We start from the raw sequence: 12,987 nt of genomic DNA, 5'->3' as shown, positions 1-12,987 counted from the left end.
CAGCCAAGTGTAATGGTTGTAAAGCTTGGAGAGTCTCCAATCATCACCTGTAAGATCTCTGGGTATTCTGTTAGTGATAGCAGCTTTACCACAGGTTGGGTTTGAAAGCCTGCAGGGAAGGCAATGGAGTGGATTTCCATATATGGGATGATGGAGATATCTACAAAAATGATGCACTGAAAAACATGTTCAGCATTTCTGTCACACCCTGACCATAGTTTGCTTTGTATGTTTCTATGTTTTGTTTGGTCAGGGTGTGATCTGAGTGGGCATTCTATGTTGGATGTCTTGTTTGTCTATTTCTATGTCTGGCCTGATATGGTTCTCAATCAGAGGCAGGTGTTTGTCATTGTCTCTGATTGGGAACCATATTTAGGTAGCCTGTTTGGTGTTGGGTTTTGTGGGTGATTGTTCCTGTCTCTGTGTTTGCACCAGATAGGACTGTTTAGGTTTTCGCACATTTATTGTTTTGTTAGTGATTTCATGTCTAGTTCCTTTATTAAAGAACATGAATAACCACCACGCTGCATTTTGGTCCGCTTCTCCTTCACCACAGGAAAACCCTTATAGAATCACCCACCACAACAGGACCAAGTGGCGTGGTGAGAGGCAGCAGCAGCAGCAGTGGGAGAGGCTGCACTATTTGGATAAATGGACTTGGGAGGAGATCCTTGACGGGAAAGGACCGCCCCAAAGAAGAGCTGGAGGCGAAAAAGGCGGAGAGGCGCTGGTATGAGGAGGCAGCACGGCGGCGTGGATGGAAGCCCGAGAGTCAGCCCCAAAAGTTTCTTGGGGGGGGAACACACAGGAAGTGTGGCGAAGCCAGGTAGGAGACCTGCGCCAACTTCCTGTGCTTACCGGGGGGCTGGAGAGACCGGGCAGGCACTGTGTTATGCTGTGAAGCGCACGGTGTCCCCAGTGCGGGTGCATAGCCCGGTGCGGTACATTCCAGCTCTGCGTATCGGCCGGGCTAGAGTGGGCATCGAGCCAAGTGCCATGAAGGCGGCTCTACGCATCTGGTCTCCAGTGCGTCTCCTTGTGCTGGCTTGCATGGCACCAGCCTTGCGCATGGTGTCCCCGGTTTGCCTGCATAGCCCAGTGCGGGCTATTCCACCTCGCCGCACTGGCAGGGCGACCGGGAGCATATGCAATCAGGTAGGGTTGGGCAGGCTCGGTGCTCAAGAGCTCCAGTGCGCCTGCACGGTCCGGTCTATCCGTCACCACCTCCACGCACCAGCCCTCCGGTGGCAGCCCCCCGCACCAGGTTGTCTCTCCGGCTCATCCTTACAGGTGCTCCCGCCTGTCCAGTGCTGCCGGAGTCTCCCGCCTGTCCAGCGCTGCTAGAGCCTTCCTCCTCTCCAGCGCAGCCGGAGTCTCCCGCCTGTTCGGCGACCGCCAGTGCCGCCAGTCTGCCAGGCGCCGCCAGTCAGCCAGGGGCCGCCAGCGCCGCCAGTCAGCCAGGGGCCGCCAGTGCCGCCAGTCAGCCAGGGGCCGCCAGTGCCGCCAGTCAGCCAGGGGCAGCCAGGGGCCGCCAGTCAGCCAGGGGCCGCCAGTCAGCCAGGGGCCGCCAGTGCCGCCAGTCAGCCAGGGGCCGCCAGTGCCGCCAGACAGCCAGGGGCGCCGGAGCCCCTCAGCCCAGAGGCGTCGGAGCCCCGAACTTCCGCCCCTCTGTCCCGAGCTTCCGCCTCTCTGTCCCGAGCTTCCGCCCCTCTGTCCAGTGGGGTCATTTCGAAGGGTCGCCGTGGTTAGGAGGCCACGGAAGCAGACTATAAGGAGGACTAAGACTGTGGGGACCACGTCCAGTACCAGAGCCGCCACCGTGGACAGATGCCCACCCAGACCCTCCCCAATAGGTTCAGGTTTTGCGGCCGGAGTCCGCATCTTGGGGGGGGGGGGGTACTGTCACACCCTGACCATAGTTTGCTTTGTATGTTTCTATGTTTTGTTTGGTCAGGGTGTGATCTGAGTGGGCATTCTATGTTGAATGTCTTGTTTGTCTATTTCTTTGTCTGGCCTGATATGGTTCTCAATGAGAGGCAGGTGTTAGTCATTGTCTCTGATTGGGAACCATATTTAGGTAGCCTGTTTTGTGTTGGGTTTTGTGGGTGATTGTTCCTGTCTCTGTGTTTGCACCAGATAGGTCTGTTTAGGTTTTCGCACATTTATTGTTTTGTTAGTGATTTCATGTCTAGTTCCTTTATTAAAGAACATGAATAACCACCACGCTGCATTTTGGTCCGCTTCTCCTTCACCACAGGAAAACCCTTACAATTTCAAGAGATGCCTCCAGCAACTCTGTGTCTTTACAAGGGCAGAGCCTGCAACCTGAAGACACAGCTGTGTATTACTGTGTTCGCTACCCTCCACAGTGATACAAACCAGCACCAGACCTGAACAAATACCCAGATACCCATGGGAGAATGGTACAAGCACAACATAATATAAATGTATCTCCACACCAAGATATCAAAATATTTAAGATTAATGCTCAGTCTCAAAAATTATAATTTGATAAATTAACCTTACAAAAAGTGTTAAAACCCATACACCATTAAAAGCTTTATGGAAATGTAAACCCAAATCAATTCTGAACTTTTGTTCCTGTGTTGCTGATCATTAACACATTATAATAAAAACATTACAGTCAACATGTCTCATAAGTAAAATCTGAACTGCAGAATAAAGGACATGGAGGAGAGAAAATCAACGAATAGAGCAGAAGACCTCTCCCTCTCAGTCTCTATGTCTCTAGGAGGCAATCTATGCAAAGTATCCCTCCCCTTCATCCCTTTAGAATCAGGCACTGAGCTCTGGTAATGTGTTTATAGGCAGTTTGGACTGACATGGTAACAAGTCCTGCACTAACCTGACTATCACAGAACAATGAGGACTGTCTTGATTTTTGTGCTCTTGGTGGTGTCTGTAAAAAGTAAGTTACAATATTCTATATCAACAAGAACACATTTGTCAGAAATCCTCTGCTTTTACTGATTATTTGTATGAATGTATTTTTGTTGTTTCATTTCCACAGGTGTTCAGAGTCAGATGCCCACAAACTGTCCCACAAACTGACTTGCACATATTCTGGGTTTGGTGGCAACAATTGGAATTCTTGGATCAGGCAGGCTCCAGGAAAAGGGCTAGAATGGGTTGCAACAATTAGTGATTCAAGCAGTTATATCTACTACTCCCAGTCTATTCAGGGACGGTTCACCATCTCCAGAGACAACAGCAAGCAGCAGGTGTATCTCCAGATGAACAGCCTGAAGACTGAAGACTCTGCTGTTTATTATTGTGCCAGAGAGACATAGTGACACAGGAGGCTGCAGCGCTGTACATAAACTGATCCAGCACTTCTCTCACTGTGAGAGTCTGCGATTCTGATCTCCAGTATCTGTTAACATCAATCTGATGGCCCCACCAACACTATAGGAGAGTAGACATATAATACTCGTATTTATAACCATCATTTACATGACTACTTGAAAAGCATAAAATATACCTGACAATCTGTCAAGATAACTGTATGAATATCCTCATGAAACTGTCACAGAACATTTTAGAGCCATTCAAATTCAGCTGACATTGGAAAATAACCCGAACAGGATCAATAATATATGCAGTCATTCAGTCAAATGAATGATCTAATGCAGATAAAACCATTCAGGCCTATCTGGTACTGTCTTTCAATTTGTTGAGCTTGTTTGAATGAATTCAAATGTCAAATTTCAGCTAACAGAATTAGTACAATATTGAATACAGAACCATGAAGGTCAATAACGTTATATAAGTATAGATGGAACAAGAATATATGGTCCGGAACAAGTTAGATTGAACAAGTTTTTTGCATTAATCCCAATAATGATGTTCCTGTGCTGTTCTGAGACAATGATGCCAATATCAACCTTGAAAGAAAATATCTCCCTCTCAGTCTCTATTTAAACCTCTAGCTAGGACTGACATTACAACAATACCTGCACTAACAATCACTGATTAATGGGGCTTATGAAAAAGCCCTGGAGTGGAATGGGAGAATGAATAAAAGGCCAGTTCACTCTGACTGAGGACGTCTTCACAAGCACACAGTTATTGTAGGCCAAGAGGACTGCTGTTTATCATTGTACTCTCCAGTGGTGGATTTAGGTATAGACGACACAGGCACCTGCCATTTGGAATGATGACATTTGCGTGATCGTTTTTCTATCGCTCATTTGCACGTCACGTCAATGATGTCATGTAACCGTGTGGGACTGTGGGTCAATTAACCTTGTCGGGGTGGGCGCCCTGATTCTAGTTTGTGAGCTAGGCAGGCTACTGCCTGGGAAGGTGTCCCACTCAGAAGTGTGAGATGGGGAGGGGGGCGGGGGTAGCTTGACCTCAGGTCTCCCCACTGGAAGCCTGAGGTAGGGGGAGTGGGGGAATCTATCAAATAGCGCACCTCTAACTTTGTACAGGACTAATGCAATTACTTATACAATTAGTTGTGCAATTTAGTTTGTGTGTTTCATGTTTGAAGTGCAGTAGTGTAAAAATCAAGTTCTCTTCTTTATAAGTGTGTTATTCTATTTGTGTATTTGTGTGATATAGGATTTGTGCAATTTAGTTTTATTTGTGTGTTTTTTGTTAACAATAGGGTAATAGTGTAATAATTTGATTCTCTTTTTTATTGTATATTAATATATGTAAATATATAATAATAATAATATAATAATAATAATAGGGTTAGGGTTAGGGTTAGGGTTAGGGTTAGGGTTAGGGTTAGGGAGCTAGTGAAGCAGCTGTACAACATGGATAGGTGGGGTACTACTTCCTCTCAGGGACACACCACAGTCCAGCATGTATTCTATGACTGGACTACTGCTACTGATAACATGTCTGACAGGTGACAATGTTTTATAAGTGTTGAATCAAGTCAAACAGATTGTGGAGATGACATTGGAATTAACATATATACTTTACTTTTTACACAGGTGATAACAGTCAGACACTGACTGAGTCTGGACAAGTAGTTAAGAGCCTGGGGAACAACACAAACTGACCTGTACTTATGCTGGAATCTCAACTAGCTCTGACTTTAGCTGGATCAGACAAGCTTCTGGAAAAGGATTGGAGTGGATAGCTTACATATCTGGTCCAAGTGGTAGTAGCATCTAAATCAAATCAAATCAAATTCTATTTGTCACATACACATGGTTAGCCCAACAGGATGCTCTCGATTGTGCATCTGTAGAAGTTTGTGAGTGCTTTTGGTGACAAGCCAAATTTCTTCAGCCTCCTGAGGTTGAAGAGGCGCTGCTGCGCCTTCTTCACGATGCTGTCTGTGTGGGTGGACCAATTCAGTTTGATGTGTACGCCGAGGAACTTAAAACTTACTACCCTCTCCACTACTGTTCCATCCATGTGGATAGGGGGGTGTTCCCTCTGCTGTTTCCTGAAGTCCACAATCATCTCCTTAGTTTTGTTGACGTTGAGTATGAGGTTATTTTCCTGACGCCACACTCCAAGGGCCCCCACCTCCTCTCTGTAGGCCGTCTCGTCGTTGTTGGTAATCAAGCCTACCACTGTTGTATCGTCCGCAAAATTGATGATTGAGTTGGAGGCGTGCATGGCCACGCAGTCGTGGGTGAACAGGGAGTACAGGAGAGGGCACAGAACGCACCCTTGTGGGGCCCCCGTGTTGAGGATCAGCGGGGAGGAGATGTTGTTGCCTACCCTCACCACCTGGGGGTGGCCCGTCAGGAAGTCCAGTACCCAGTTGCACAGGGCGGGGTCGAGGCCCAGGGTTTCGAGCTTGATAACGAGCTTGGAGGGTACTATGGTGTTGAATGCCGAGCTGTAGTCGATGAACAGCATTCTCACATAGGTATTCCATTTGTCCAGGTGGGTTAGGGCAGTGTGCAGTGTGGTTGAGATTGCATCGTCTGTGGACCTATTTGGGCGGTAAGCAAATTGGAGTGGGTCTAGGGTGTCAGGTAGGGTGGAGGTGATATGGTCCTTGACTAGTCTCTCAAAGCACTTCATGATGACGGAAGTGAGTGCTACAGGGCGGTAGTCGTTTAGCTCAGTTACCTTAGCTTTCTTGGGAACAGGAACAATGGTGGCCCTCTTGAAGCATGTGGGAACAGCAGACTGGTATAGGGATTGATTGAATATGTCCGTAAACACACCGGCCAGCTGGTCTGCGCATGCTCTGAGGGAGCGGCTGGGGATGCCGTCTGGGCCTGCAGCCTTGCGAGGGTGAACACGTTTAAATGTCTTACTCACCTCGGCTGCAGTGAAGGAGAGACCGCATGTTTTCGTTGCAGGCCGTGTCAGGGGCACTGTATTGTCCTCAAGAGCATTTGCATTTATGTTTATTGTGGTGTAGCATGATATTAGCAGAATAAAATATAATTCCAATGAATGAACCCAAATGATGCCCCTGGTATAGCTACATATCAGTATGTTCATCATAGAAATAGATACATTATATTACGGTTTCCTGGTAGCCTATTGGATTCTATTGCTGTAAATGGAACTGTATGTACTGGAAACGCAGTAGGCTGGTATTGCTTAATTGATTATGTGTGTCGAATTTGATTCACAGAAGTGTATTGTGCCATATCACAAAGTGTTGCTGAACATGTCATGTTTTGTCTTATATTGTCTTGTCATTTTGCTTTCCCTTCTGTTCGTTTTCCCCCTGCTGGTCTTATTAGGTTCGTTCCCTTTTTTCTCTCTCCCTCCCTCTCTCTCTTCTCTCTATCGTTCCGTTCCTGCTCCCAGCTGTTCCTATTCCCCTACTCAATCATCTAGTCTTTTCACACCTGTTCCGTATCTTGCCCTCAGATTAGAGTCCCTATTTCTCCCCTTGTTTTCCGTTTCTGTCCTGTCGGATCCTTGTATATTGTTCGCCGTGCTGTGTCTTTGTCTCGCCCTGTCGTGTCTTGTTTCCCTCAGATGCTGCGTGTGAGCAGGTGTCTGAGTCTGCTACGGTCGGTGCCTTCCCGAGGCAACCTACAGTTAATGGTCGAGTCTCCAGTCTGTCCTCGTCACTACGAGTGGAATTAGTTTTTTATGTTTTGTTTTCTGCTCTGATTGTCCAGGAGTATTGCCTATTTCCTTTACTGGAATAAAGACTCTGTTTTCTGAACGAACCTAAAAAGACCAGCAGGGGGAAAACGAACAGAAGGAAAAGCAAAATGACAAGACAATATAAGACAAAACATGACAGTACCCCCCCACTCACCGAGCGCCTCCTGGCGCACTCGAGGAGGAATCCTGGCGGCAACGGAGGAAATCATCAATCAGTGAACGGTCCAGCACGTCCCGAGACGGAACCCAACTCCTCTCCTCAGGACCGTAACCCTCCCAATCCACTAAGTATTGGTGACCCCGTCCCCGAGAACGCATGTCCATGATCCTGGCGAAAACGTCTTTAACCTTGTAAATAGGTGCGCTCTCGACAAGGACGGGAGGGGGAGGGAAGACGAGCATCTGAGGGGGGTGCGAAGAAAGGGCTTGACACAGGAGACATGGAAGACAGGATGGACGCGACGAAGATGTCGCGGAAGAAGACAATATAAGTCGCACAGCGACAGGATTGACGACCTGGGAGACACGGAACGGACCAATGAACCGCGGAGTCAACTTACGAGAAGCTGTCGTAAGAGGAAGGTTGCGAGTGGAAAGCCACACTCTCTGGCCGCAACAATACCTTGGACTCTTAATCCTACGTTTATTGGCGGCTCTCACAGTCTGTGCCCTGTAACGGCAAAGTGCAGACCTCACCCTCATCCAGGTGCGCTCACAACGTTGGACAAACGCTTGAGCGGAGGGAACGCTGGACTCGGCAAGCTGGGATGAGAACAGAGGAGGCTGGTAACCCAGACTACTCTGAAACGGAGATAACCCGGTAGCAGACGAAGGAAGCGAGTTGTGAGCGTATTCTGCCCAGGGGAGCTGTTCTGCCCAAGACGCAGGGTTTCTGAAAGAAAGGCTGCGTAGTATGCGACCAATCGTCTGATTGGCCCTCTCTGCTTGGTGAAGCTCTGGAAGTTTTTGAGGATTTCAGGGCCCATGCCAAACCTTTCCAACTTCATGAGGGGGAAGAGGCGCTGTTGTGCCTTCACATCTGTAAGCGTGTGAGAGGACTATTTTTTAAGTCCTTAGTGATGTGGACTTGAATAAGTATAATATTGAATATTGAACCATGACGGTCCTTAATGTTAAAGAGTAATGGAACAAGTACAGAAGGAACAAGTATAGATAGAACATATTTAGATGGAACACGTTTATTGTATTAATCCAAATAGATTATGTCATCCTTTGCTCTTCTGAGAAACAATGCTGCCAATATCAAATCAAATGTATTTATATAGCCCTTCTTACATCAGCTGATATCTCAAAGTGCTGTACAGAAACCCAGCCTAAAACCACAAACAGCAAGCAATGCAGGTGTAATAGCACGGTGGCTAGGAACAACTCCCTAGAAAGGCCAAAACCTAGGAAGAAACCTAGAGAGGAACCAGGCTATGAGGGGTGGCCAGTCCTCTTCTGGCTGTGCTGGGTGGAGATTATAACAGAACATGGCCAAGATGTTCAAATGTTCATAAATGACCAGCATGGTCGAATAATAATAAGGCAGAACAGTTGAAACTGGAGCAGCAGCACAGTCAGGTGGACTGGGGACAGCAAGGAGTCATCATGTCAGGTAGTCCTGGGGCACGGTCCTAGGGCTCAGGCCCTCCGAGAGAGAGAATTAGAGAGAGCATATGTGGGGTGGCCAGTCCTCTTCTGGCTGTGCCGGGTGGAGATTTATGTCCTAAAAATATTTATGTCCTAATGCACAGCCTTGTGTTGCCATTGTTGTCCTTTGTCATTGTTCAATGTGTCTTCTTAATGTGGAGGCTGGCTAATAAACAATACAGCATATGAGATCACATGGTTTGATGTTCGTATATCAATGACTTAAAGTCTGGTCTATTGTAGATTTAAAAAAAACAGAATGCAGACAATTGTTATGAAAAGACAACGGTACTAAATAACCTACATAGTAGTATTATGCTTCCAGTAAGGTGGTTATGGATGTACTATTTAGTGTAAAGGTGTAGTTTGACATAATGTCAGTGGGTGTCCATGTTGTAGTGTTATTTATTAGAGAGGGGTAAAGAAAGATTTTGTTCGGGCGCCAGGCAGGTATTAACCATGCCGAAAGGAAAAGAGTAGAATAGAGAGAGACTTCGCCACAATGTTAATATTAGGCCAAGATATGAGTCTGCACAGATCAGTTTCAGATCAGTTTCATCAACACATGTGTGTTGATGTGTGTCTGTGTGCGTCCATATAATTTGAGTTCATGTAGCTGTATTTGTTAGAATACGATAAAGACTAATATAGGTGTACAATACACATGAACACATGAATATACAGACACACACACACAAACAAGCAGACACACACACGCAGACACAAGTATACATCCGTTCCTCACCACCTGTCTCTCTCCCTGTTCTCAGCGAACTTCCTACTGACTGAGCCTGAGGCGGGCTTCGCTCTGAGCTGCACGGACAACGTTGAGGATGAGTTCAGCAGCCTGTGGTCCACCACCTCCTCCTTTATCATCCTCTTTCTTCTCTCTCTCACCTACAGCACAGTACTCAGCCTGGTCAAGGTACTGACACCACTTATTTCATGTGATAGTAGACTTCTGATGAAGGCCATTGGCAGCAGAAACGTTATGATTTTAAATGAAAGAATAAGGTATCAAGTGTTTGTTTGTTTATTGTCTGTTTACTGTAATAACCTGTGTCTATCTCTGCCTCTTTGCAGATGAAGCAGTGAAGAACACATGATGGACTGCAGAGATAGATGTGTCTAGATTAGAAAGATGGTTATGGGACAGTGTTCTTCACTAATAATGTTATGTATATATCCAATACATTATTGATTATGATTGATTAGTATTGTTTTTCTCACTATTATACATTCATTGTAGTGATATGTTACTTTTCATTCATTGATTTCTATTGTACAGTATCTTTAAATATGTTTGTCCTGTGAAGTCTGTGTCCTTTTTCACTTTTATAAAGTCTAACTTTTAGCTAGTCGTTATCATTTTACTGACACATCCAATGGATGTAAATGCTGGGTGAAGGACTCATCCTATATTGTGTTTGGGGCGGTAGGAAGCCTAATGGTTAGAGCGTTGAGCCAGTAACGTTTGTTCTGCCCCTGAACAAGCAGTTAATCCACTGTCCCTAGGCCGTTATTGAAAAAATTATTTGTTCTTAACTGACATGCCTAGTTAAATAAAGGTCAAATAAAAAAGACATTGCCTACTGAAGTGTTTCTGCTTGGCAGTTTTCTATGGAGACAATGTACAGCTGTACTTCCTCCCAGGACTGATTTAAACAACGTTAGGCTATATCTGTAATACTCAACTAAGACTTCAACATTCTGTTATCAGTTGATCCGTTTCTTGGTTCTCTAACTTGTCTAACAATAGTGTCATGCAAAAGCAGCTTCCTCTCTCTCTCTATCCCCTTGATACCACACCTGTGGCACTGAAACTGTCCAGCAACTGCCAGGGCTACAAATACACTTCCTTGAAAGAAGAGAAATACTGCATGTACGATAGCAATGCACCCACACACCCACACCAGCACACACACATATACTGTATATTTCAATGTTTTGATGATTATTATTATAGTTGTTGATTATTTTACATTATTTTTATTTTATTATTATTACAGTTGAAATTAACTGTGGGAGCAATTATTAGGAAATGGAAGACATACAAGACCACTGATAATCTCCCTCGATCTGGGGCTCCACGCAAGATCTCACCCCGTGGGGTCAAAATGATCACAAGAACGGTGAGCAAAAATCCCAGAACCACACGGGGGACCTAGTGAATGACCTGCAGAGAGCTGGGACCAAAGTAACAAAGCCTACCATCAGTAACACACTACGCCGCCAGGGACTCAAATCCTGCAGTGCCGGACATGTCCCCCTGCTTAAGCCAGTACAAGTCCAGGCCCGTCTGAAGTTTGCTAGAGAGCATTTGGATGATCCAGAAGAAGATTGGGAGAATGTCATATGGTCAGATGAAACCAAAATAGAACTTTTTGGTAAAAACTCAACTTGTCGTGTTTGTAGGACAAAGAATGCTGAGTTGCATCCAAAGAACACCATACCTACTGTGAAGCACGGGGGTGGAAACATCATGCTTTGGGGCTGTTTTTCTGCAAAGGGACCAGGACGACTGATCCGTGTAAAGGAAAGAATGAATGGGGCCATGTATCGTGAGATTTTGAGTGAAAACCTCCTTCCATCAGCAAGGGCATTGAAGATGAAACGTGGCTGGGTCTTTCAGCATGACAATGATCCCAAACACACCGCCCAGGCAACGAAGGAGTGGCTTCGTAAGAAGCATTTCAAGATCCTGGAGTGGCCTAGCCAGTCTCCAGATCTCAACCCCATAGAAAATCTTTGGAGGGAGTTGAAAGTCCGTGTTGCCCAGCAACAGCCCCAAAAACATCACTGCTCTAGAGGAGATCTGCATGGAGAAATGGGCAAAAAAATACCAGCAACAGTGTGTGAAAACCTTGTGAAGACTTACAGAAAACCTATGACATCTGTCATTGCCAACAATGGGTATATAATAAAGTATTGAGAAACTTTTGTTATTGACCAAATACTTATTTTCTACCATAAGTTGCAAATAAATTAATTAAAAATCCTACAATGTGATTTTCTGGATTTTGTTTTCTCATTTTGTCCGTCGTAGTTGAAGTGTACCTATGATGAAAATGACAGGCCTCTCTCATCTTTTTACGTGGGAGAACTTGCACAATTGGTGGCTGACTAAATACTTTTTTGCCCCACTGTATGCTTTGAAACTTTTCCTGATTGGGATTTTTTTTAATGAAACACTCAAAAAATGTATGTACATGGAGTTTAGACTGGTGAGCTCTAGTTGCGGTCAGATAATACATTATATGGAACATGTTTACATCTGACAAGAGGCTGACAAGAGGCTCCCACGCTGAGGTCTGTCCAACGCTGGTCAGACCAAGCTGACTCTACACTCCAAGACTGCTTCCATCACGTGGACTGGGACATGTTTCGTATTGCGTCAGATGGGAATATTGACGAATACGCTGATTCGGTGTGCGAGTTCATTAGAACGTGCGTCGAAGATGTCGTTCCCATAGCAACGATAAAAACATTCCCTAACCAGAAACCGTGGATTGATGGCAGCATTCGCGTGAAACTGAAAGCGCGAACCACTGCTTTTAATCAGGGCAAGGTGTCTGGCAACATGACTGAATACAAACAGTGCAGCTATTCCCTCCGTAAGGCTATTAAACAAGCTAAGCGTCAGTACAGAGACAAAGTGGAATCTCAATTCAATGGCTCAGACACAAGAGGCATGTGGCAGGGTCTACAGTCAATCACGGACTACAAGATGAAATCCAGCCCAGTCACGGACCAGGATGTCTTGCTCCCAGGCAGACTAAATAACTTTTTGCCCGCTTTGAGGACAATACAGTGCCACTGACACGGCCTGCAACGGAAACATGCGGTCTCTCCTTCACTGCAGCCGAGGTGAGTAAGACATTTAAACGTGTTAACCCTCGCAAGGCTGCAGGCCCAGACGGCATCCCCAGCCGCGCCCTCAGAGCATGCGCAGACCAGCTGGCCGGTGTGTTTACGGACATATTCAATCAATCCCTATACCAGTCTGCTGTTCCCACATGCTTCAAGAGGGCCACCATTGTTCCTGTTCCCAAGAAAGCTAAGGTAACTGAGCTAAACGACTACCGCCCCGTAGCACTCACTTCCGTCATCATGAAGTGCTTTGAGAGACTAGTCAAGGACCATATCACCTCCACCCTACCTGACACCCTAGACCCACTCCAATTTGCTTACCGCCCAAATAGGTCCACAGACGATGCAATCTCAACCACACTGCACACTGCCCTAACCCACCTGGACAAG

The 12,987-nt window shown here is 46.0% G+C and overlaps 1 gene segment (V, D, J or C); it reads left to right on the top strand.

Annotated features, from left to right (window-relative positions):
* Nucleotides 1-2,798: 2,798 nt before the first annotated feature.
* The window catches only part of LOC123998671, a 93,908-nt gene continuing 83,719 nt past the window's right edge, over nt 2,799-12,987 (top strand). The window contains 2 exon segments of the C gene segment in view: nt 2,799-2,929; nt 3,032-3,303. Of these exon segments, the coding sequence occupies nt 3,255-3,303 (49 nt within the window).

Source organism: Oncorhynchus gorbuscha, linkage group LG16, assembly GCF_021184085.1.
Source record: "Oncorhynchus gorbuscha isolate QuinsamMale2020 ecotype Even-year linkage group LG16, OgorEven_v1.0, whole genome shotgun sequence".
NCBI classification, from domain to species: Eukaryota; Metazoa; Chordata; class Actinopteri; order Salmoniformes; family Salmonidae; genus Oncorhynchus; species Oncorhynchus gorbuscha.
Note: the sequence above shows the minus strand (reverse complement) of the source record. Positions and strands in the feature narration are given on the sequence as shown.